Consider the following 23565-nt stretch of genomic DNA (forward strand, 5'->3'; position numbering starts at 1 on the left):
GAAGCGCGCGCCGCGACTTCCGCCGCCGCCGAGGTGTGGGTTAGAGCGGCGCACGGAGCGCCGGGCGCTCTAGCCCGAGCCGGCCGCTCGGAGGTCCGGCGCCGGCCGTCTCGACCTCAGCTCGCCCGGGCCCGGCCCGGTCCCCCCAGGGCTTGGTCCCAGGCTCCGGGGACCAGGGTGGCCAGAGCAAACACAGGACGCCCAGTGGAACTGGCACTTCAGGGGAACAACGAATAAAGTCTTAGTATAAACATGTCCTAAATATGGCACGGGCCATCCTTACACCAAAACGTTATTCCTCGTGTATCTGAAATTCAAACATAATTAATTGTGCGGCCTGTATTATTATCTGCTAAATCAGCCAACTTCATTAGGTCTCCAGCACAGACCCTCTCCTGCTTGGGATGGCGACCCTGCTGCCCTGGCCAGTCCCTCATCCGCAGGGACAACACCCCTGGCCGCTCCCACAGCCCTGCTAGAAACGGGACCCCACAGGCCAGCCCGGAGCATGCCGCCTTGGTCCCTGGGTACTCCAAGCCCAGTTCGGGACTGGAGAGAGAAGCATCAGGGCGAGTTTGTTGACTGAAGATGGGTGACCTGGGGCTCCGCACTGCTGGGGATCATTTCCCCACCTTTGGGGGTCAAGTGCACTCTGGACCTCCCCTCTTCTCCCATCAAGGGCGGCCAGCCCAGCCCCGAGCCCTTCTACAAAACACAGTGGACTGCAATGGAACATGCCCGGACTCCAGAATCAGACAGAAACGGGCCCAAAACCCCAGGACTGTGCTTGTTTGCTGGGGACCTTGGCCAGCTCGCCGAACCTTGGCGTCCTTGTTTCAAACTAGGGATCATCATACCCATTAAACCTGGGACTGGCTGCCTGCAGATGCATCCCTCCCTCAAAACACCCCACTAAAAGGACAGTAAGGAAATAAGAAAGCTATTAATCCACAGGCACAAAGAGGACAGGAGAGGAGGAAAGAGCTGGTGAAAACTGTAAACGAATTTTGGAAGGACAGAAAGCAGATGAAGGAGGGGACTAATTTTCCAGCACATCCTCAGACCTCAAGATCCCCGATGAGAAGTGGACTGCTTCACTCCCACAGCTGCTGAAGGGGGATGAGGCAGGAGACGGAAAACAGGAGTGTGTGGAAGTCGGCCCAGGGCTGGGGTCCCTGACCCTCCTCCCCTCCTCCCCTGGCCCGATCCCAGTACCAGCATCAGCCCTGTGTCCCCCCCCCAACTCCCCCTACCCTTAGCAGGAGCGCGAGCAGCCTCCACCCGAGAAACCTACAGCTCTGAAGACAAGCCCTTGCTACCACCCCAGCCACCAGACCATCCAGCAAGCTCTGCCCCACAAGGGGCTTCCAGGCACTGCTGTAGGGCCGCGCTCTTAAATATGGACAGGCAGCCAGGGAGCGCCAGAGTCTGGGGGAAAAAACATCAGACCAAAATAAACAGACCCAGAGAGGAGAGGGAAACTTGCAGAAGAGCTATATTTAGTATCCACAGATACTGCTTCTGTGAAATGAGCATAGAATGCCTTAAATGCCATAATAGCCACAGAATGATCAAAGAACGAGATTGTGCTTTTAGAAATTAAGAATAAATAGCATGCTTAAAAACTCAACAGCAAAGGGGGAAATTGAGGAACTCTCCAAACGAACAGAACTAGACAAAAGGATAGGAAATCCAGAAAAATACGAATCCAGAAGGTGCTAGAGCCAACTACTAGGAATTTCAGAAAGAGAGACCAGGGGAAATGGAGAAGAGGAAATTGGAAAAGAGTTAGCAAGATCAACAATGCCAGGGTCTCCACATCGAAAGGGCCCAATCCAGGAAAGAAGACCCCCTCTGAGGGACATTTTGAAATACTGGAGTACTGGAGAGAAAGCAAAGAGCCTGAAAGCCTCAGGGAGAGAGGCAAGGGGGAAGAAGAACCCATAAGGAGGATGAGTGGACTTTCTAACCCCTCCACACTGGAAACTAGAAACTGGCTCAATGATGCCTCTCCAAGAATTCCATACCCAGACTGACTTTCCAGCGAGCATAACGCCTTCCTCGGCCAGGGCTGCTGCAGCAAAGCGCTGACTCGTTGGCTTAGACAACTGGAGTCCACTGTCTCACGCTTTGGAGGCTAGAAGTCCAAAACCAAAGTGTTGGCAGGATCACACCTTCTCCAAGGTCCGTGGTGTTCTGGTGGTGGCTCGAGGGCGACCCATAACTCAGTCTCTATCTCTGTGCCGGTTTGAATGTATTGTGTCCCCCAAATGCCATTATCTTTGTGGTCTTGTGGGACAGACGTTTTGATGCTGGTTAGATTTGCTTGGAATGTGCCCCACCCAGCTGTGGGTGGTGACTTTGGTGGGATACTCCCATGGAGGTGTGACCCCACCCATTCAGGGTGGGCCTTGATCAGTGGAGCCATATAAAACATGCTGACTCAAAGAGACTGAACGGAGTGCAGCTGTGAGTGATGTTTTGAAGAAGAGCAAGCTTGCTAGAGAGGAATGTCCTGGGAGAAAGCCATTTTGAAACCAGAACTTTGGAGCAGACGCCAGCCACGTGCCTTCCCAGCTAACAGAGGTTTTCCGGACGCCATTGACCATCCTCTAGCGAAGGTACCCGATTACTGATGTGTTACTTTGGATACTTTATGGCCTTAAGACTGTAACTGTATAGCCAAATAAACCCCCTTTTTATAAAAGCCAATCCATCTCTGGTGTTTTGCATTCCGCAGCATTAGCAAACTAGAACAACCTCCGTCCCATGGCCATCTCTCCTTGTCCCTCGTCTGTCTCCTGCTGTTGTGTCCAAATTTCCTCTGCTTGTAAAGATGCCAAGCCTGTTGGATTTAGGCCCACCCTGATTCAGTTGGCTCTCATCTTAATTAATAACATCTTCAGAGATGCTATTTACACATCGGTTTGTGTCTACAGAACAGACCCAAATATGTCCTTGTGGGGGGTGTGATTCAATCCATAACACATAAAGATATTGACATATAAAACATCTGAAATTATTTAGCTCCAGTGTCCCCCTTTGCATGAGGATACTAGGGGGGTTGCTTCTCCAATGTTTTGGGTAGCCAAACTTGGACGAAGACCTGGGATCCAGGAAACAGGGTTTCCAACGCAGATGAAAGCTGCAGGGAAGCCTGGGAGGATGCCGCCACAGGGGCTTGGAGAGCAGGTGTCCAGGCCGAGCAGGAGGCCACCTGGCCCCTGGAGGGCGGTCTCCAGGGGGACCGTGGAACTGGTGACGTGTTGTCTTATGTACTTCAAACCTGGGAAAAGTCACTGCAGGGAGTTTGATATAACTCTGGGAGCATTTGGGAAAAAATGACTTTCTGTACTGATCTGGGCTGTGGGCACACAGTTGTACAAATAAGAAACACACACTTATTCAAGATGTTAACATATAAATGTCAGTATTTACAAATTTTACTGAATGTATCTTATTTAAAAAAAAACACCAATTTTTAAAAAGCTGTTAAATAAGCCAAACACAAAAGGACAAATATTGTATGATTTCTCTCATGTGAAATACTTAGAAGAAGCAAATTCAAAGAGACAGAGCAGAAGAGTGGTCGGAAGGGGGGTGGAGAGGGGGATGGGGAGTTACAGCTAAACGAGAATAGACCCAGCTAGGTGACCTTGTGGGCTCAGTTCCAGACAACTGCCATAAGGCGAATATCACAATAAAGCAATCACACGAAGTCTGTCGTTTCCAGGAGCATATAAAAGTCATGTTTACACTATACTGTAGTCTACTAAGGGTGCAAAGCATTTTGTCTAAAAAAATTATATACCTTAATTTACAAATACTTTACTGCTAAAAAATGCTAACCATCGTCTGAGCAAGTCGTACTGTTTCTGCTGGTGGAGGGTCTTGTGTCGATGTCGACTGGCTGCTGACGGACCAGGGTGGTGGCTGCTGGAGGTCGGGCTGGCTGTGGCAACTTCTTAAAATAAGACAACAATGAAGTGTGCCACAGCTTAGCTAGATCTTCTGGAAAACCTGCTGCAGCTTCTACATCAGCACTTGCTGCTCCACCTTGCGCTTTATGTTATGGAGACGCCTTCTTTCCTTAAACCTCGGGAACCACCTTGAAGAGTGCTGGCTTCGTCCGCTGCGTCCTCACCTCTCTGAGCCTTCACGGACTTGAACAGCGTTGGGCCTTGCTCTGCATTAGGCTTTGGCTTGAGGGAACTTAGCGGTTGGTTTGAGCTTTCTCCATGTCAGCGATAGGCTGTTTCCCTTTCTTATCATTCGTGTGTTTGCTGGAGTCGCACTTTCATTTTCCTTCCAGAACTTTTCCTTTTCATTCACAACTTGGCCAACTGTTTGGCACAGGAGACCCAGCTTTCAGCCTGTCTCGGCTTTCGACGTGCCTTCCTCGCAGGCTTAATCACTGCTAACTTTTGATTTAAAGTAAGAGACCGACTCTCCCTCCCGCTTGAACACTTAGAGGCTTTGTGGGGTTATTAATTGGCTTAATTTCAATACTATTGTGTCTCAGGGAAGAGGGAGGCCCAGGGACAGGGAGAGAGACAGGGAACAGCCTTCAGAGCAGTCAGGGCACAATCAACATTTCCTAGTCAAATTTGCCGTTTTATAGGGGCACAGTTTGTGGTGCCCCAAAACAATTACAGCAGTAACATTGAAGATCACAGATCACAGATCACCATAGCAGGTATAATAATAATGAAAAAGTTTGAAATTTTGTGAGAATCACCAAAATGTGACCCAGAGATGCGAAGCGAGCACACACTGTTGGAGAAACGGCTCTGACAGGCTTGCCTGATGTGTGTGTGTGTGTGGGGGTGTCCCAAACCTTCAATTTGTAAAAAATGAAATATCTGCAAAATGCAATAAAACGTGGTACACCTGAATGAATTTTCATTTAGAAAGATGAAAATAGTCTGGAAATAGACTGTGGTGAAAGTTAAGCAGTTTTTCCCATGTATTTACTGTCAAAGAATTGTCCAGTGAAAATGATTAAAATGATTTTTAGGTGACGTGTTTTACCACAATTGAAAATAAATTGATTTTTTAAATAAAAAGCAGGTAAGCTTATTATTTTAAAATATGGAGGTAAATAATAGCAGGAACAAACAGCTCACAGAGTTGGAAGTGGTTGCTTCTGGACAGCGGGACCAGGCAGTGAAGGGCGGGGCTATGGAACCGTTTTTTGTGTGTGTGCGTTTTTGTTGTTGTTTAATATAAGCCTTAAAGTAGCATTTGGTTTATCAGGTATATACTTGAGAGAAAAAATAATTTAAAAAGCAACAAAATGGAGAGATTTGCTCATTCTGCCCTGCTCAGGGACAGTCTCTGTGCCTGGAGCCACGGGGATGGGGGCCAGGCGATCTGACTTGGGGGTCCCCAGGGGGCCTGGTCGGGCGGGGCAGGAGACCTTGGTCCCTGGGGCCTCCCAGGGTCGGACCGGAACCCCGGGCGCCCGAGCAGCCTCGACTCCTCTGCGCTTTGCTCCCGTCACGCAGCCCGCGTCCCCCGTGGGCCTCGCCCCCGCGCCCTGGGCTCCGTCAGCCGGACAGAGGCGCCGATGGCTGCGGTGGGAACCTCAGAAAGCGGCGGCACCCGAGGGACCGTCCCGCCGGGGTCTGTCCGCGCTCCATGGCGACGTGGAGATCCCGCCCCGGGGCCGCGTGCGGCCTCCCTCCTAAGGGCCCCAGGGCGCCGCCTCTGCAGCGCCCACCACGATCCGGGCGTTTCCCTCCGGCCGGGGCTGCAACCTCCGGCCGCGCCCCTCGCCTCTCGCCCCTCGCCCCTCGGGGAGGCCCCGGCCCGCGTCGTGCCGCGCCGCCCGCCCACCGCACACTCCAGGCGGCTCTCCAGGCTGAGGGGCCCCGGGAGAGCGCAGCGCGGGCGGCGGGGGCGGCTTTCCGCGCGGGCCCTGCTCCCCGGGGTCCTCCAGGCCCCTCCAGGCGCGCAGGCGGCTCCCCCCACCCCTGGTGCCTCATCCCTCCCCCCTGGAAGCGTTCCCGCCAGGCGCGTGGGGGCTGCTGGGCCTCGGGAGCAGCAGCAGATGGCGGCCGCAGTCATTTATTTTGCACCTACCGTGCGCCAGGCACGGGCCAAGACCCACGTCTGGGTGGTGAGTCCTCACAGCCAGCCGAGGCGGCCACCGGCGTGCACCCCATTTTACAGGGGAGGAAAGGGGCGCAGACGTCCAGCACTTGCCCTGCTCCCTCCCCACCATCAGGGTGTGGGGGCAGATTTCGACCACAGGGCTGCAGGTCCTGCTTCTCACCCCTTCTGGGCTGCCTTTGCAGGGAGGGCTGCTGCTGTGGCTGCTGCGGACGCTCCTCTGCACCCCTAGGCACCCCCAGGCTGAGCAGGGGGGGATCTGCCAGAACCCACCCAGGCCTCTGGAGCAGGCACCCTTCTCTGCATCCATCCCATGCCCACCTCGACATGGGAACAGGCCCAGGCCGTGTTCCCCCCCACCCCACCCCAGAACCATCCCTTCCCTTTTGCCAATGGACAGGCAGAGGGAGAGAGGAGGTTTCCATGGGAACCTAGGGTTCCCAGGCCTGGGCTCTGGGGCTGGGGGGTTGGGTAGGCTCCCATTCTCCCCACCACTTACCCAACAGGAACAGGTTATCTCCCTGTGCCTCAGTTTCCTCATGGAAGGATGGAATCCATGATACTCCCACCTCGTGGTCAAGATAGTCCATAATCATTGACACACGGTCACTGATGTCATCCAGCCCAGGAGGGGCTCCCTGAATGGTACAATTGGTGTGAGATCTGGTTATTTTGAGGGCTGGGGCTCAGGAAGGAATGGGCCCGGGCCTGCCCTCTGGGAGGGGCTGTTCAGTCCAGGCAGGTATAAAGAGGGGTGGGGGTGGGGGATACTCAGAAGAGGGCCACTTGAGAGGGGTCCTGAAGGATGAGTAGGAGTTCACCAGGTGGAAAAGGAAACGTTCTAGCCAGAGAGGCACAGGGCTGGGCAAAATCGCCAGTTGTAGTGGAAGGTGAAAAATTCAGGACTGCCCAGAGGCAGCAATCTTGGGGGTCCAAGAGAGGAGGCTGGGGGTGTGAGGAGGGGTAGACGCTACCCTGGAGGCCTTGGGGGACCACTAACCATCACAGGGAGGGCCTGATGTGCCCAGGCTTGTGGTTTCCAAGCATCCATTTGCTTGAGGCTGTGAAACTGGTTGGCAGGGAGAAGCCTCAGGTGGGAAAGGAGGATGGGGGTGGGGAGTGGGGGGAGGAAGATTTGAGAGGTGAGTTAGGTGAGGACAAGGGACAGCACCCAGGGGAGGAGACACAGAGGGTCCTGAATGGCACCCCGTGCCCTCGCCTATTCTACTTTCTACCCACAGTGCTCGCCATCTCCAGGAGCTCCTGCCCCGGGCGGGTCCCTTTGCCTTGGTCCCCTCTCCTTGTGCCCTGAGGCTCCAGGTCCCAGGTAATTCCCGTCGGGGGGAGGAGGGGGCCAGGCAGCCCAGAGGGAGGGGCAGAGGCGCCCCCAGTGGAGCCTCAGCAAGAGTTGCAGCAGGAGGCCCACTCGCGGGAACCCCCCTTTTCCCCTCCCCGCCGGCTGGGGCTCCTTCTTCCCGCTCCTCTCACCCCCCAGCCCAGGTTCAGGGAGCGGGAGCGGGCTCCGCGGGGGCGGCCCGGGGCGGGGCCACCCGGCACTTTATAGGCGGACCCGCGGGACACAGTCTCTCCTCCTCCAGCCCCGTGCGCTCCGCTCCGCTCCCCGACGCCCCGCTTCCGCCGGGCGCACAGCCCCAGCCCAGCCGGCTTCAGGTCCGCCCCGCCGGGCGGCCGTCGACGTGAGCACCCTGGCGCGGGGCACGGGGGTGCGGGGCCCGCGGCGGGGAGGCCCTGGGGGCCGGCCACCGCCCGCGCTGCTGCTGCTGCTGCTGCTGCTGCTGCCGCTGCCCGCGCCCTCCAGCGGCTGGTACAAGCAGGCGGCCAGTCCCCGCTACCGCACGGTGGGCCGCGCCGCCGGCCTGCTCGCCGGCCCGCGCCGCTCACCCTACGTGCGGCGCCACGCTTGGGACACCCCCGCTCCGGGGCTCCCTGCCCTGGGTGCGCCCCCCCAGGGGCCCTCGCCCGGGGACACCTTCTCCGCAGGGCTCGCAGCCCGGGATGTCCTCTTTCTGCAGCCCTCGGGGGTTCAGGAGCGGCGGGAGGCGCCCCGCACGAGCGCGGGCGCCTGGAGGGGGCTCTTGGTGCGTGCGCCTCAGAGCCGGCGAGCCCCGGAGCCCGCGCCGCCCCTGGGCCCCCATTCCTGGACCTCAGCAGAGCCCCACAGGTGCGTAGGGGCAGAGGGTGTGGTCCCCAGCGGCAGGGCGCCTGGGGGGCTCGGGAGGTCTGAGCCCGGAGCGGGGGTCTGCGAGCCCGCGGGGGCACCCTTGGGTCCTTCCATCGCCGCCTGGGCACCGAGACTGCCTTCCTGGCGCGGTCTCCACCCTGCCAGTCCGGGGGTGACCCCTTCTCACGACCTTGTTCTGCCCTTTCTAGAGACTTCGGAGAGACGCCGCCAGGGTCCCTGCGACTAACGGCCTTCATGGGCCCTCGCCTTGCCCCGGGGTCGCCCTGAGCGCAGCCCCTGTCACTCTGGGAAGGAGTTATCGCTGCGGCCCTCAGGGCTGGCCTGAGAATAAAATCTGCCTGGTTCCCGTGCCTCCTGCCTGTGGCCCTTTCCCTCGGGGCTGTGCTTTGCCTTCCAGCTCCGCCAGCAGTGGGCCGGGGCCCTGGCGAGTGTCAGGAGTCCCCTCCAGGCCAGGGGAAGGCACCCAGCATGTCCTTGGGGGACACGAGAGAGGGGGCAGAGGCAGAGGCACTGCTGGAGACTCGGCCCCTAATTCGAGGGGCCCTGCCCTCCTGTTCTGGGGTGAGGTCTCCAGGTCAGGTCCCAGGGTCTCCTAGGAGGGGCCGGGACAGACCCGCCATCCCCTGAGCTGTGTGGGCAGGAGAAAGCGGCACAAGGTCACCTTGCCACCTAAGGGCAGGCTGGGGAGAAGGCCCCCCTTACTTGCCACCCGCAATCTCCACCGGGCCCCCCAGCCTTCATCAAACCTGGCCCTCCTTGCCAGTGGGAACTCCTGACGGTTCTTTCATCATGCTCCCCTCCCAGGGGGCCATGTCCCCCCCCACTCAGGGACCCTTCCACCCCTTACGTCCTCTAGCATTTCCTGTCTTGCTCCTGCCTCCACCAGGCCCCCTCCAGCTCCCCCTGAAGTTCTGGGCCCCCTACCCCCCTTTGCAACACTCCTCTATCCGGTTTCTGTCTTCATCGGTGTCCTGGACCTTGAACAGCCAGGGCCTATGCCCTGATGCCAGCTGCCCCTGGCGGTGCAGGCTGCCTGGTCTATCCGAGTGACCCTTGGCTCCAGCCTGCAGGGACAGGAAGAGGGTGATCCCAGGTCTGTCTGCTAGGACAGCTCCCACACTCCCCCTTGGCTTCTGGAAGCCTCCCTCTTCCCTCGCTGGCAGGTCTTTTTCATCTCAGTGCACCCTTCTCTACTTGCCCTCCAAAGGTGGGTGCTTCTCTTTACTCCACCCCCTGAATATATTTATCCTGATTCCCCCCCAGCTCTTTCCTCGAAGCCCCTCGCCCAGGTGCCCCTCCACCCGGGGCCTGCACTGAGCCCTCAGGCCAACCCTTTCCCCGCCTCTGAGCCTGTGCCTCCCCCACTCCTCCCTGGCTTGTCCCCTCAAAACAGGGATGTCGCAACGCCTCAAGGGTTCCCCACCTCCAAGGGACAAAGTCCCTGCTCTGGGACTGCCACAGGGCTGACACTGCCCCCTCCCCCTTGTTGCTCCCCACCTCCCCCTCCTCCAGCCTGCAGGGACTCTGGGCAGATTCCAGGACATGGAGGAGGCGCGCGGCCCCAGGCTAGGTTACCTGTCCCTCCTCAGGGCTGCCCCAGGCCCTGGTCAAGGTACCCGTTCCCGCGGGCGTTAGCCAGTTGCCCCTGCGCTCACCGAGGGCCCCTCACCGAGTGCTCTGCACATGTCTGGCGGCAAGCGGTGGGCCACCTGGGGGGGGTGGCTAGACTTCCTGCAGCCGAGAGGTACCCCCGAGCTCAGAGAGGGTGCCGGGTCCAAGGCGGGGGCTAGCGGAGCAGGGTGGGCGCCAGGCGGGGGCCCACCCGTCCCTAGCACCTCCGTGCCCTGCGTCCTAACCAGTCCGAGGGAACCGCTCCCACTCCAGTCCTCAGCCCGGGGGACCCCGCGAAGGCGGAGGGGCGGGGCCTGAGGCCGCCCCGGGGATGATGTAATCCTCGCCAGCGCCGGCAGGTGGCGCCGCGCAGCTGCCGTGGCGGGCGACGGGCGGGGCCTGCGGGGGCGGGGCCTGCGGGCGGGTGGGGGCGGGGCCTCGGGAGCCCCCGGGCGCCCCCGCTCTGCTCTCTCCTCCCGCCGCTCCCACGTCGGGCTCCGAGGGCGGCGGCCCCGAGCGGGAACCTCCGCGCCCACCCCCGGCCCTGCCCGGGACAGTGTCCAGGCCTCTGCCCGCGGCCGCGCCCCGGTCTCACGGCGCAGAGGAACGCCCCCCCTGCCACGGGACATCACAGGGGCAGCCTCCCACCCAGGTGGACCCTCAAAGGCCCAGGGAGGGAAGGGACCGGAAAGTCTTGACATAGGGTCTCCTGAGCTGATCACCCTGGCCCGACCTCCTTCAGGCCTGCTGCGGGCCTGGGGGGCCCAGCCACACCCCTGCAGACACAGCAAAATGAAAATAAAACCCTCGGCCAGCAGGAGCCCTGCCCTGGACACCTGAGCCTCCACCATGCTGTCCCTTGGGGCTCGCTGCCTTTCCCTGTCCCTCGTCACAGCCCACCGCTGATCTAACCAGTGGGCAGGAGCCTTGGCAGGGCTGGTGGAAGCCCCTTGGAGGGGTGTGCCTCGGAGGGCCCCGGGGTCGCCTTTCCTTCCCTCTGGCTCGGGGGCCTGTGGTCACTCTGCTGCCTTGCTCTCGGTGCCGCTGCCCCTCCGGAATCCTGGCCACCTGGCCGTGTTCTGTTGCCGTTGCCCCTCGCTGGGTGCCCACATCCTTTGCTCCCACCCCCTTTGCTACTCCTCCAACTCCCTCAGCTCCTGTAGCGCCCGGAAGCCTCCTCTGCTACCCGGCCACCTCAGTGCCCCCTGGGCCCTCCCCTCCCCTCCTGCCCTCCTGCCCTCCTGCCCCCAATCCCTCCTCAGGCCCGGCGGGGGGAGCAGCTGAGGCCTGGGGCTGATGGGAGAGCCTGTGGAGGTGGGGGGAAGAAGTGACCAGGCCCCCTGACCTCTCCCACCTCCTGGCCTGGGGTCTGCCCCCCAGCCCCCTCGCCCCACACTGCTGGTGTGAGCCTGGAGCTCCAGCCGGCAGGTCCTGGGTGGTCCCGGTTGCTGTAGACAGACCCCCGAGCCCCACACAGGTGGAGCATGGATGGCACTGCCCTCCCCCACACCCTTGGCCTCCAAGGGCACGGCACCAGGCTCTGTCCAGGGAGGCCTAGTCGCGGGCCTGACAGGCAGGCAGACAGACGGACAGTGGGGCGGCCAGGCAGGCCAGAGCCTGCAGTGGATCAGCCCAGAGCTGCAGAGTGGAGTAGGGGTGAAGGGGCAGCTCTGAAGCCTGAGTGGCTCCTCGGGGCAGCTGCTGGGGTGTGGGCACTCAGGGGGCCTGGGCCCAGGGGGCTGACCAGAGGCGGGTCCTGGGCTCTGGGGCGGGGGAGGGCGGGAAGGCCAGGCCCAGGGCTGGAGAGAGAAGCCGGAGCTGCTGTCGGGGCCAGCCTGCTGCCCCCGCCCTCATGGGGAACTGGCTGGGGAGCCATGCCTGCCTCCGGGGGACCAAGTATGTGCTAGGGAGGGGCGGGCCGAGGGGACCAGAGGCTGAGCCAGGACTCAGCTGTCTTGTTACAGCAGAGACTGCCCAAGTGGGGGAATCTGGGCTCTTGCCTTTCCCGACCTCAGTTTCCTGATCTGTGAAATGGCCTGGGGCCCCTCAGGCTGCTACAGGTGAAATGCAGGGAGCCTCTGGTCCACAGGGGGCACCCCAAAGCACAAAAGATTCCTCATTGTGATTGTGATTGTCCACCTGGGGAAGGGGCGCTGGGCTGCTGAGGTGGGTGGAGACCTGGGGCGGGGGCACAGATGGGCCCGATGGTCAGGGGGAGGTGGCGCAGACCCCCACATCCCAGCTACACAAGTGCAGGTCCCTCTCCCTCCTCATTCCAGCCACCACTGCAAAGTCACCGTCCAGGCCTGGGGCGGGTGGAGTGGGGTGCAAATGAGGGGCCCCAGAAAAAGGACAGATTGGGGTGGAGGGTGTTTATGGGACATTCCCAGCACAGATGGGGTCACCCAGTCACCCAACACGTGGATGTTTGGAGGGACCGGGGCTATGTCAGTTTTGAGCCCCCTTTTTCCTTTTATATCCCCCTGGGACTCTGCACTGGGTGGGGGCATTTGGGGGGGATGGAAAGACACAGAGACAGTGGGAGGGGGTCAGGCAGCAGGACCCGTGCTGGTGGACGGGGAGGGAGGGCTTCCTGGAGGAGGGCGGGCCTGGTTCTCTCACCCTTGGGCCTCAGTTGGGGGTCCCTCGGTCTGGGCCCCCCTTTTCCACCCCCTTAAGGGCCTGTAGGTGCTCAACAAAGTGCGTGGCCCCAGACGGAATGCCGCTGGGCGCCGGCCGAGGCGAAGGGTCCCGGCGGCCCCGCGGACTCCCCCCGCAGGCGGGGCGCGGGCCGGAGGAGGCGGGAAGGGGCGGGCGCGGGGGGCGGTGCCGCCCCCGAGCCGAGCCGGAGCCCCAGGCGACCGGAGCCGAGCCGGAGCCACTGCGGCCACCGCCGGGCCGCGATCGCCGCCGCCGCCTCCGGAGCCCGCGTCCTTTCCTGGCGGGCGGGCGGTGCGCGCGGAGCCGCGCCGGGGGTCGGGCCGCGGGGCGCGGCGTCATGGCCGGGCCCGAGCCGCCGCGGCCGCGCCTGTGCCGCCTGGTGCGCGGCGAGCAGGGCTACGGCTTCCACCTGCACGGCGAGAAGGGCCGCCGCGGGCAGTTCATCCGGCGCGTGGAGCCCGGCTCCCCCGCAGAGGCGGCCGCGCTGCGCGCCGGGGACCGCCTGGTCGAGGTCAACGGGGTCAACGTGGAGGGCGAGACGCACCACCAGGTAGGGGCCCACCCCCGGGACCCCCGCGCCCAGCCCGCGGCTCGGGCCCGCGCGGGGCGGAGGCGGCCACGGAGGCGGGGGTGGGAGGGATGGGGGGACCCTCCTTCCCAGCCTCCTCCCCCGGGAAGCCCAGCCCTGCGCCGCGCGGGGTGGGGGTGGGGGGAGCACCCCGGCAGGGAGGGGCCGCACTGCGGCTGGGCCTTCCCTCCTTGGGCTCCTTTTGGCTTGGGCACCCAGTGGGGGGTGGGGCGGGGCAGGCGGGGGTGCTGTGACTTAGGGTCTTGGGGAGTTCGCAAGTGGGGATTTTCTTATGCGAGTGCATACACAGTCGGGTAAGTGTGTGAGTGTGCCAGTCCCTGTGTGTGTCTGTACCTCAGGTGGTGGTCACTGCCAGGGCTAGCGAGTACGTGGACACTCCTGTGTGTGCATGCATTAGCGTGTGTGTGTGTGTGTGAACGCATGTGGACAAGTCTTCACACCTGGTGCCTATGTGCTGGGCTGTGTGTGTTTGTAGCCCTGCGGGCCCAGGTGAGTGTGAGCTGGGTTATGTGTGCATGTGTGCAGCCCTGCAGGCCTGGGTGAGTGTGAGCTTGGCTGTGTGTGCATGTGTGTAGTCCTGCAGGCCCGGGTGAGTGTGAGCTGCGCTGTGTGTGTGTGTCCAGCCTTGCAGGCCTGGGTGAGTGTGAGCTGGGCTGTGTGTATGTGTGTGTTTGCAGCCCTACAGGCCCAGGTGAGTGTGAGCTGAGCTGTGTGTGTGTGTGTGCACAGCCCTGCAGGCTGGGCTGAGTGTGAGCTGGGCTGTGTGTGTGTGTTTGTAGCCCTGCAGGCCTGGGTGAATGTGAGCTGGGCTGTGTGTGAGCTGGGCTCTGTGTGTGTGTGTGCAGCCCTGCAGGCCCGGGCGAGTGTGAGCTGGGCTGTGTGTGTGTGTGTGTGTGTGTGTGTGCGTGTGCTCCTATGTGTGGCTGTGTGCTCTGGGCTCTGGGTGGGTCTGGGTCCTGGTGGGATCAGCTCCTGATGGCAGCACACCCCTTAGTTCCAGAGCGGCAGCCCCTCCGTTGGCCTCAGTCCCCCGTCTGCAGCTGCAGGGTGTGGGCCAGAGTGGAGGGCAGGTCTCTTCTCGGCAGGTTCTCACCCCTGGGGGATGTCCAGCCCCGCTGGCCTAGGACCCACCTCCACCCCTCTGCTCCGGGTCCCTCCAGCCTGGTGGGGCCATGTCCTGTCCATGTGGCCAGCTCTGGACCCCAGAGATTAGCTGGCCGGCTCTTGGCTGGACCAGGAGCTGAGCTCCTTCCACCTCAGGGACCCTCATCTGTCCATCTGTCTGCTGTCCTTCGTCTTCCTCCCAGCGGGTCAACTGGATGCAGCAGTTTGCTGAAGGAGGATGGGGTCGGGGGCTGGAGGGCTCAGCCTGGAGGCCCAGGGCTGGGTGAACTGGCTTATTGGGGCTCTGGGGTGCTGGACCACAGGGGCCCCACCCCACCACCCCAGGAGGAGAGGTGCAGTTATGGCTCCCCCTTGACAGACAGGAAACCGATGCTTGGAGACGTGGGTGACTCGTCCAGGGGCACACAGCAGGGAGCGGAGGGCCTCGGGGTCACAGGGAGAGCGTGGGCGAGGGCCAAGGTGGGCTCTCAGCCACTCCTGTCTGTTGACCACGTCTGCCCAGCAGCGGTGGAGAGGCCCCGGCTGTGCCCGCAGGCTGTGGGTGGGGTGGGGTCGTGGCCCTGCCTGCCCCAGGCCGCCACTCCCTGCTGGCAGAGCCTGGCATGTGCGCCCCGCAGCTGCCCAACGCTCCAGACACACCCCAGGCGCTCACAGACTCACGAATCGTCCCACCCAGCACCTGCCCCCCAGGTGGGATGACCCGCGCCCTCCGCCACGGGGCCTGAAGCCGTCTCACCTGGCCTTGCCCAGCGGGGAATGGGCAGCTCGTCCCGGGTGCAGGGGGCTGGACGGAAGGGGTGGAGGCAGGGGCTTAGGCAGCACACGCCGCCGCGGAGACACGTCCGGACTGGGCCTGAGAGACCCCGCTCTGTTCCCGAAACGCGGCCTGAGCAGCAGGCCCTGGAACAGAGAGACACCCGCGCCCGCACGCAGACCGAAAACTCAGGGCTCAGACCCGCATGCCCTTTGTCACTGACCGACGGACTCCCGCAGCTGTCCCCAGCCCCACAGGCCCCTTCCCGGCCCCTCCTGGAGACGTCCCCGGGCAGAGGCCAGGCCCTGCTGGGCCCTGGGTGTCAGGAGCCCTGGGAGAGGAGGGCGGGAGCTGCCCGCGGCCGGGGCGGTGGGGCGGGGCCGGCGGGCCTCCCGGGCCAGCTGCCCACCCCCGGCACGCCAGCCCCTGCCAGCCCCGGGCGGTGCCGCCGCTCTCCCCGGGCCGCCCCGGCGCTGACCCCTGCCCCAACCCCTGCCCCCGTCCCAGGTGGTGCAGAGGATCAAGGCCGTGGAGGGGCAGACGCGGCTGCTGGTGGTGGACAAGGAGACGGACGAGGAGCTCCGCCGGCGGCAGCTCACCTGCACGGAGGAGATGGCCCTGCGGGGGCTGCCATCCGCCCACGACCCCTGGGAGCCGAAGCCGGACTGGGCACCCACGGGCAGCCTCGGCCCCGAGGTGGGCGGGAAGGTAGGCGGGCTCAGCGGGGACCTCCATCGCTGCTTCTCCCGCTCGGCAACCCGGGGCTGCTCTTCCTGCCCTCCCCGGCCCCCTGTGTCCGGCCCCCTGCCCCGGGACGCTCATTTGGCCCCTCGTGGCTGGGGACCCCCATCCCCTGGGGCGGGGTTGCTGGAACGTTGCGGACAGAGCATGCCAGTGCCGTGTCTGTCTGTCTGTGGAGTCCACATGCGCTGGGAAGGCCTTGGAGGGGCTGAGGTTGGGGGAGCTGAGAGGGAGCCCGGGGCAGGGGGTGCACCCAGTTGGGGGCTCGGTGCGCGATGGGGTGGGCCTCAGGCCAGGGCTTGGGGCTCACTGGCTCCCCTGGCGGTGAGTAGCCTTGTGGCCCCTCCTGCGGGGGAGCACCCCCTCCTCCTGCCCCCTCTCCCGGCCAGGAGACCCGAGGACAGGGAAGGAGGGTAGTCAGGGCTCGGGGCTGCACCACCTGGACGTGTGCCCAGAGACCAGGGGACCCTGAGGCCGTGCCGCCCCCTTGGAGCCCCCCCTTTAAACAAGCCCTTTTACGGGGTTCAGGACTCGCTTTGAGAACCACTGGCCTTACTGGGTGGCAGAGGTGGCAGATGTGAAGTTTGTGGGGGCTGGGCCGGGCCGGGTGCATGGGGGAGTCTTGACGTCCCATCTTTTCCTTTCCCCAGCGTCCTCCATGTGAGGATGGGGACCCGTGGGGCGTGGTGCATGATGGGGCCGGAGGGTGGGGTCTTGTCTCCGTCAGCAGTGGGGAGCATTAGGGTCAGATTTGTGATTTCAGGGGTGCCCTGGGTTGGCAAGCTGGCCCTGGCCCTGCCCCAGGCTGAGGGTGGGAGCCTTGCCCCCCACCTGTAGGAGCAGCTCCCCTCCCTGAGACGTTTGTCCATTGATTTAGACACAAACGCCTGGCGAGTTCACCTTCCTGTGGAAAAATCTGCCCTGGGCCGCCTTCTGGCGGCTGGAGCGGGGCCCTGGCTGTCCCTGGGTGGGACCTTCCCCTCCTGCTATTTCAGGCCCGGGGGCTGCAGGAAGCCCGAGGAGGGGGTTTCCTCTGGGTGTATTTTTAGAGAAACAAAGGGAGGCAGTGCTGGAGGTGGGTGCAGGTGGCCTGGGAGCAGAGACCCCAAGAGGTCACGCAAGGGACAGGGGTCCCACTCTCCCGGCCAGGGCCCGCCCACGGGGAGCCCCGTGTTTCACTGACTGGGCTCCCAGCACCGGAAGGAGGCGTGAGTACCTCGCCCGGGGGCCAGGGGCCCGGGAAGGCAGAGCCCACCCCTCAGGAGTGTGCATAAGGAGGGCACTGGTGGCAGAGCCACAGCGGTACTGGGGTATGGGGTGTGGGGTCTTGCCTGGGTGAGCCCCCGCTGCGAGCGTCCTGTGGAGGGGTGCTGGGGTGGAGTCAGGGCCCTGGGGGCTGCTCTTGTCCTCTCTGAGCCTCAGCCTCCTCCTGTCCCGGGACCAGGGGGGAAGGGTGGGGGGACGCTGATGTGCCCAGGGCCTCCCCTCGGGGGCTGTGGGGGCCTTGTCAGCGGTGACTCAGCTGTGGGCCGGACTGAGCCAGGGGGTGGCTGCAGCTGCAGTGCAGCTGATCCTGGTGGTGATGACAGGCGACAGCCCCCAAACAGGGGTGGGGGCTGCTAGCGGTGCTGGGGCCACAGGCCACGACTCACCCTGGGCCCCCCGCCCTGCCCCCACGCCCGGCTCTGGAGGCCTTTGGGGGCTGAGAGTGAGTGTGTGTGACGGGGTCGTGCATGAGGTGACGTGTGGCACAGGATGTGGGGGCTGGCGAAGGGCCTCCCCATGAGCCACGGCTGACTGCCTCCTGCTCTAGGACTGGGGGTGCCCCCTTGGCTCCCTGTCTCCCCAGCCCTGGCTCCTGGGAGCAGGGCAGGGCCTTCCGGCAGCTTCCTTCCTTCCTTTCATGGGACGGAAGTCCAGCTGGGTGGGGGGCACCAGGCTGGAGCTCAAGCAGGGGAGGGGGCCGCGGTCACCACCCTGCTCCCCAAAGTGACTCAGCCCCCATGTCCCCACCCGTCTCCGGAGACCCCAGGCCACGGCGGGAGTAGATAAGGGAGGTGGCAGCCTGGGCCGGCTGGAGAGCTCCAGCCTGGCGAGCAGGACGCCCGTCTGTCCACTGCTGCTGTCCCATCGCCCCATGGCTCGCTCCAGGAGTGCCATGTCACCCTGCCAGGCCCCAGGAAGCCCTCCACGGAGCCCAGCCCAGGGGCTTCTGCAGGTCAGGTGGCTTGGGGACCCCCGCCGTGGGGCTCAGCCTGCGTCCCCCAGGGTAGGAGAGGGGCGTCTGGGGACCTTGGTGTGAGCAGGCTGACCCTGAGCTACAATGGGGGCTTTCTCTGGCAGGGCTGGTGAGTCACCATCTGGGGGGGCTGCCCAGCCCAGCTCCCAGGGCACCCCCATGCCAGCCCCTTTGTTTGGTTGCAGGCCCAGCTGGGAGGCCAGGGCTGACCTGGCTCAGGGACTGCGGCCGGGAGCCCGTGGGAGCTGGGGGCCCTGGCTGGGAGGCAGCAGGAAGTGAGCTGAGCCAGGGCCGCGCGAGGAATTCGAGCAATGCACAGCCCCCTCCCTCCCGCACCCCTGCTCCTCGGGCCTCCCTGCTGGGTCCCCACGTAGCCAGCTGGGACCCCGCATCTATGCACAGGCAGCCCCTCGACTCAAAGGTCCCGGGTCCAGTTTGGCGCCCCTGGGATCCTGCTTACAGAGAGAGGGATTGGGCTGCACTTTAGGCAGAGCCTCCTGGTTGCCTGGCAAGGGGCGCTGTTCGGGGCTGATGGCCAGGATGGCCCCGGGGTACCCGGAAGTGACCCCAGCCTGACCAGGCGGCCCCGGGATGCTGGAGTCTACCGAGCGGCCCACTGGGCAGTGCTGGCGGGAAGTGGCCCCATGGCCCTGGATGCTCCCCCAAATCCTGCTTCCTGTTTGGGGGCCTGGAGGCCCCGGCCGAGGGCGTGGGGAGAGGCTGTGAGGCCAGCACCAGGGGCTGGCGTGCGTGTCTGTGTAGCGTGTCTGTGAGTGTGGTGACATCCTTGTGTCCGTGACCACTTGAGGTGCCCCTGCCACCCGGGCCTGTGTTGTCATGTGTCCGTGTCGTGCCCTGGCCTCTGTTTTGCCCCTTCCCCCTTCCCCAGCCAGGATGGGCCGTTTCCCCAGTGCGGGTTCTGAGTGACATCTCCTTTGGGTGCCGAAGCTGCTCTAATCCATAGGGTTGACCGGAAACTTCCCAAAGAGGAATCTGGCCAGGCTCTGGGAGTCAGGGCAGGGGTCCTGGAGGAGGGGCTGGGTTGGGACAGAAAGAGTGTGTTGTGGCCGTCTGGGACAGCCCAGTGCCCAGGGCAGGACACCAGCCCTGTGGGAAAAGAGGCCGTATCTGCAGCCAGAGGGCTCCCAGGTCAGATTTGGGGTTTGGAGCGAGTACGCAGACCTGGTGGCTGGACCAGTTGGGGGGTGGCCTGGGCCGCAGGTAGGCAGGTGCCCGAGGCCTCCAGGCCTCCCCTGAGATCTGGAGAGTCCCCAGCCTGGTCCCCTGGTGGGGGTGGGGAGGGTGGAGGTACGCAGTCAGCACCCCTGCCCCATTCACTCTGGCTCCCACACACGCTCGTGTCCCTGAGTGCTCCTGGGGAAATTCGAGCTGCCTGCCACCTCCCGCTCTGCGGGCTGCCATGTTTAATTGAGCACCCGCGGCCACTGGCCACTCAGCGCTGCGGTCACTGCCTCGGGCCCAGCCGGGTGGCCGTCGTGGGGCCGGGCCCTGCCAGCATAGCCCCTGGCCCAGAGCCTGGCTGCAGGATGCTGGAGGTAAAGCAAGGCCGGGCCCCCGGGGACCCTCTGCGTCTGTGTCCAGGGCTGGGAGGCTGGGGCGGGCGGGTCCCTGTCACGGCCCTCTCTCTCGGCCCCAGCCCTGCCTCTCCCGGCCCTGGCGGAGGTGGGGGGCGGCTCCAGCGTGTGCTGGAATGTGAAAGCAAACAGAGCTGCGGCCGCCAGCCCCGGAGGCCTTTGGGAGAGAGACCACCGCCTGGGCTAGAACACGTCCAGCTCTGCACTCAGGGAGGGCGTGTGGGGATGCTGAGGCGGGCCCGGGGACAGCCCCCCAGGAACCGGGAGGCCTGGTGGCTCGTCCCGCTCGGCCTTGTCCTGTGACCCCAGCCTGGGCTCAGTGCTGGCCTCAAGCTAACATCGTTCTCCCACCACTCCCAGGAGGTTGATGGCCCCGTTATTAGTTGGATTTGGATTTGGAAACTGAGGCTTTACCGGGACCCCACAGCCAGGACTTGCCAGGCCCCATGGCGTGGGGCGCATGGCGTGTTAGTCCCTGCAACCTGGGGCCCGCCACCGGGCTGGGGCACGGGGTGGCACTGGAGGCCAGGGGTGCCCCCGGCTCTGGGAGGTGGGCTTGAGCCCGGGTGTCCTGGCACCTGCAGGATGTCACCGGACCCCTGAGGGAGCAGCGCCCTCGCCTCTGCCACCTGCGGAAGGGCCCGCAGGGCTACGGCTTCAACCTGCACAGCGACAAGTCTCGGCCTGGCCAGTACATCCGCTCTGTGGACCCGGGCTCGCCGGCTGCCCACTCTGGCCTCCGCCCTCAGGACCGACTCATCGAGGTACCCCTGCCCGCCTGTGGCTTCAGGGGTGCTGGGGGTCCCTGGGTGTGTCTGCCCTCACCCATCCCCACCCCCCATGTGTGTTTGTGCCTGCGTGTCCCTGTATGTGTGTGTCTGTGTCAAGACCTCCCCACCTACTGTGTATGTCAGTGTCAAGGGTCCCCATGTGTGTGTCTGTGTCCCTGGATGCCTCACACTGAGTGTTTGGGTCTCTACATCTGCTGTGTGTGTCTGTGGCTAGAGCTTCCCTCCCCCTGTGTCTGCATTAAGCCTCCCCATGTGTGTCTGTGTAAAGACCTCCCCCGTGTGCACATCTGTGTCAAGGGTCCCCATATATGTGTCTGTGCCTATGCATCCCCTGTGTGTGTCTGTGTCTGCATCAAGGCCCCCTGTGTGTGTGTCCAGGTCCCTTGTGCATGTCTGTATCCAGGCCCCCCATGTGTGTCTGTGTCCAGGCCCCCCTTGTGTGTGTCTGTGTCAAGCTCCCCCTGCCCTGCATCTGTGTCAGGGCCCTCCGATCCCGTGTGTGTGTCTGTGTCTAGGCTCCCTGTATGTGTCTGTGTAAAGACCTCCCCTGTGTGCTTGTCTGTGTCAAGGGTTCCTGTATACGTCTGTGCCTGTACATCCCCCGTGTGTGTCTGGGTTTACATCACCCCCCCGATGCGTGCCTGTGCTAACCCCGTGTGTGTGCGTGTGTGTGGGTGTGGTGTCTGGGCTGTGGGTCCTCGCCAGGGCAGGGGTGATGCTGGGGAACATGAGCTGGCCCTCCTCTCCCTGCGGCGGCTAATGGCAGCTGTGATGAATATTTGATGGCACGTCAGGCTGGGGGCTGGGGGGCTAAGGCGCACCTTCCAGCAGCGCTGACCCTACCTGGCGGCAGGTGAACGGGCAGAACGTGGAGGGGCTGCGGCACGCCGAGGTTGTTGCCCGCATCAAGGCGCGGGAGGACGAGGCCAGGCTGCTCGTGGTTGACCCTGAGACAGATGAGCACTTCAAGCGGCTGCAGGTCACACCCACCGAGGAGCACATGCAAGGTGGGCGCCTGGCATGGGGGCGCAGTGTGGGGGTTCCTGGGGGGTGGCCACACTGACATGCTGTCCCCTGCAGGCCCACTGCCATCCCCAGTCACCAACGGGACCAGCCCTGCCCAGGTGAGTCGGAGGGTGGGAGTAGACAAGCGGGCCCCACTGGGCACTGCTGGGGGGTCCCCAGTCCTCAGGGGTCTCTGCCCTGAGTCAGCGCCTTCCGTGGAGCCCATCGTGGGTCAGCATCCACACTCAGCACACACCACCGCGCCTGGCGGCTGCTCTCATCTCCAACAGTGCACACACGGGGGGCCTAGACACAGACATGCATGGGGGGCCTGGACACAGGCATGCACAGGGAGCCTTGGTGCAGTCACAGACAACACAGGGGTTGTGGGTGGCTAAGATCCCTGGACCCAGCCCTTGCTGTCCTCTTGGCTGCCCTGCCCAGCTGATGGGTCTTCCTGTGTCCCCACTCTCTTGGGAAGCCTCCCCTGGCCACGCTCCGGGGGCGTGCTCCCGTGGGTGACTCCTGCGCCAGGGTGGCCATCCCTCCCGTGCTGTGAGCCTCAGGCCAGGGGCTGCCTGCCTTGCTTGCCACTGGGTGCCCGTGGGCGCCCATCTCCCTGCCTGCTTGGGCCTGGCACGCAGCAGAGGGTCCCTGCCCACTGCTGGAGGGAAGAATGGCTACGGCTGCAGCTTGTGTGTGTGTGTGTGTGTGTGCGCACGCACTTCTGTGTGTGGCTTGGTGGATCCCCGGGCGGGGCCCCTGAAGCCACGGCTGCCCTTGGCTTCCCAGCTCAATGGAGGCTCGGCGTGCTCCTCCCGAAGCGACCTGCCTGGCTCGGACAAGGACGCGGAGGTAAACACGTGCCCACTGGCAGACAGCCTGGGTGTCCGTGGGCACCGCCTCCAGGCAGCCCTCGGGGGCCTCTGGGCCAGCCCTTCCAGGCGGGCTCTGCGCCCAGGGCTCACTCTCCCCCTCCCTGGCCCCCCACCCAGGACGGCAGCACCTGGAAGCACGACCCCTTCCAGGAGAGTGGCCTCCACCTGAGCCCCACAGCGGCCGAGGCCAAGGAGAAGGCGCGGGCGACACGCGTCAACAAGCGGGCCCCGCAGATGGACTGGAACCGCAAGCGTGAGATCTTCAGCAACTTCTGAGCCCCTGCCGGTCCCTGGGCTCCCCCTCCCCGCTCGGACTCAGGCCCAAACCCCAGCTCCGTCCCTGCCTCCCCGGGCCTCAGTGGGCTGGAGTGGGGGGGAGCTTTGCACCCCAGAAGCCATGGGGGCCCCATGCCGCCGAGGAGGCACCTCTGCCCCAGTGAGCCCCTGGCCTGTCTGCGCGGGTGCCGGGCAGAGTCGCAGGACAATGGGGGTGGAGGAGGGAGAGAGAGACAGACCCAGAGCCAGGCGGCCGAGGGAAGTCCAGGGAGAGGCGGAGCTGCGGCCCTGCCCCGGGGCCTGCTGGTTTAAAGGAATCTGTGCTTTTGCTTTTTTTCCAAAAAGATCTCCAGCTCCACGTTTCCACTTCATACCGGAGCCCCCTCCTCCGCCCCCTCGGGACTCTCTAAATAACTGCAATAAAACAAGCCCTCCCCTGCAGGCCGTTTCCTCCCCCAGGCGGGAGCGCCTGGGACGCAGACGGGGCGGGGGTCAGGCCACACCCCTTGGGGGGCTTCGGGGTGAGGCCGGGGGAGCCACCCCTGGGCCCCGGCCTGTGCCATCCTCACCCCGCCGGGGGCCTGGGCACCCCGGGGGCCCGAGGATGGGGGTCCCCACGGAGGGCAGCCTCTGGACAGGCCCCAGAAGGACCCCGCGCCCGCCCCTGTGGAGCTGCCCACCCCTCCCGGCCCGACCCCACCCGGCCTCGCTGTCCGCCTCCAAGCCATAGCGCATGCGTGCGCCTCGGGAATAAACAGGCCTTGCCGCGCCCTCGCCCCCGTTGTTTCTGCGCTGTCGCGTGCGGGGGAGGCGGCGGGGCCTGAGGTGGGGAGGCAGCCAGAAGCCCCCTCTGCCTCCAGCTGCTGGGCCATGGCCCCCTTCTCTCCCCCAGCCCCTTGGAGTCTGGGTCCCTCTTGGGACTCCCCCTCCCAACCGCCCTTGGTACCGTGGGTGCCACCTCTGGGCCCCCGGACCCCCGCCTT

General features: G+C 63.9%; 1 protein-coding gene across 2 annotated transcripts; it reads left to right on the forward strand.

Moving 5' to 3' along the window:
- The first annotated feature begins 12815 nt into the window (after nt 1–12815).
- Nucleotides 12816–22718, forward strand: SLC9A3R2 (SLC9A3 regulator 2). Of its 2 annotated transcripts, XM_037814186.1 has the most exons (7): nt 12816–13139; nt 15565–15765; nt 20217–20396; nt 21277–21430; nt 21504–21547; nt 22221–22283; nt 22424–22718. In XM_037814186.1, exons 1-7 carry the CDS (start codon nt 12927–12929, stop codon nt 22580–22582), a joined length of 1014 nt encoding a protein of 337 aa, XP_037670114.1. In that variant the 5' UTR covers nt 12816–12926; the 3' UTR covers nt 22583–22718. The 2 variants fall into 2 exon arrangements, with proteins under 2 accessions (XP_037670114.1, XP_037670115.1); XM_037814187.1 differs by lacking the exons at nt 12816–13139; nt 15565–15765 and adding an exon at nt 17644–18016.
- The last annotated feature ends 847 nt before the right edge of the window (nt 22719–23565 follow it).

The sequence above is a fragment of the Choloepus didactylus genome, chromosome 21 (genome assembly GCF_015220235.1).
Source record: "Choloepus didactylus isolate mChoDid1 chromosome 21, mChoDid1.pri, whole genome shotgun sequence".
Taxonomy (NCBI): domain Eukaryota; kingdom Metazoa; phylum Chordata; class Mammalia; order Pilosa; family Megalonychidae; genus Choloepus; species Choloepus didactylus.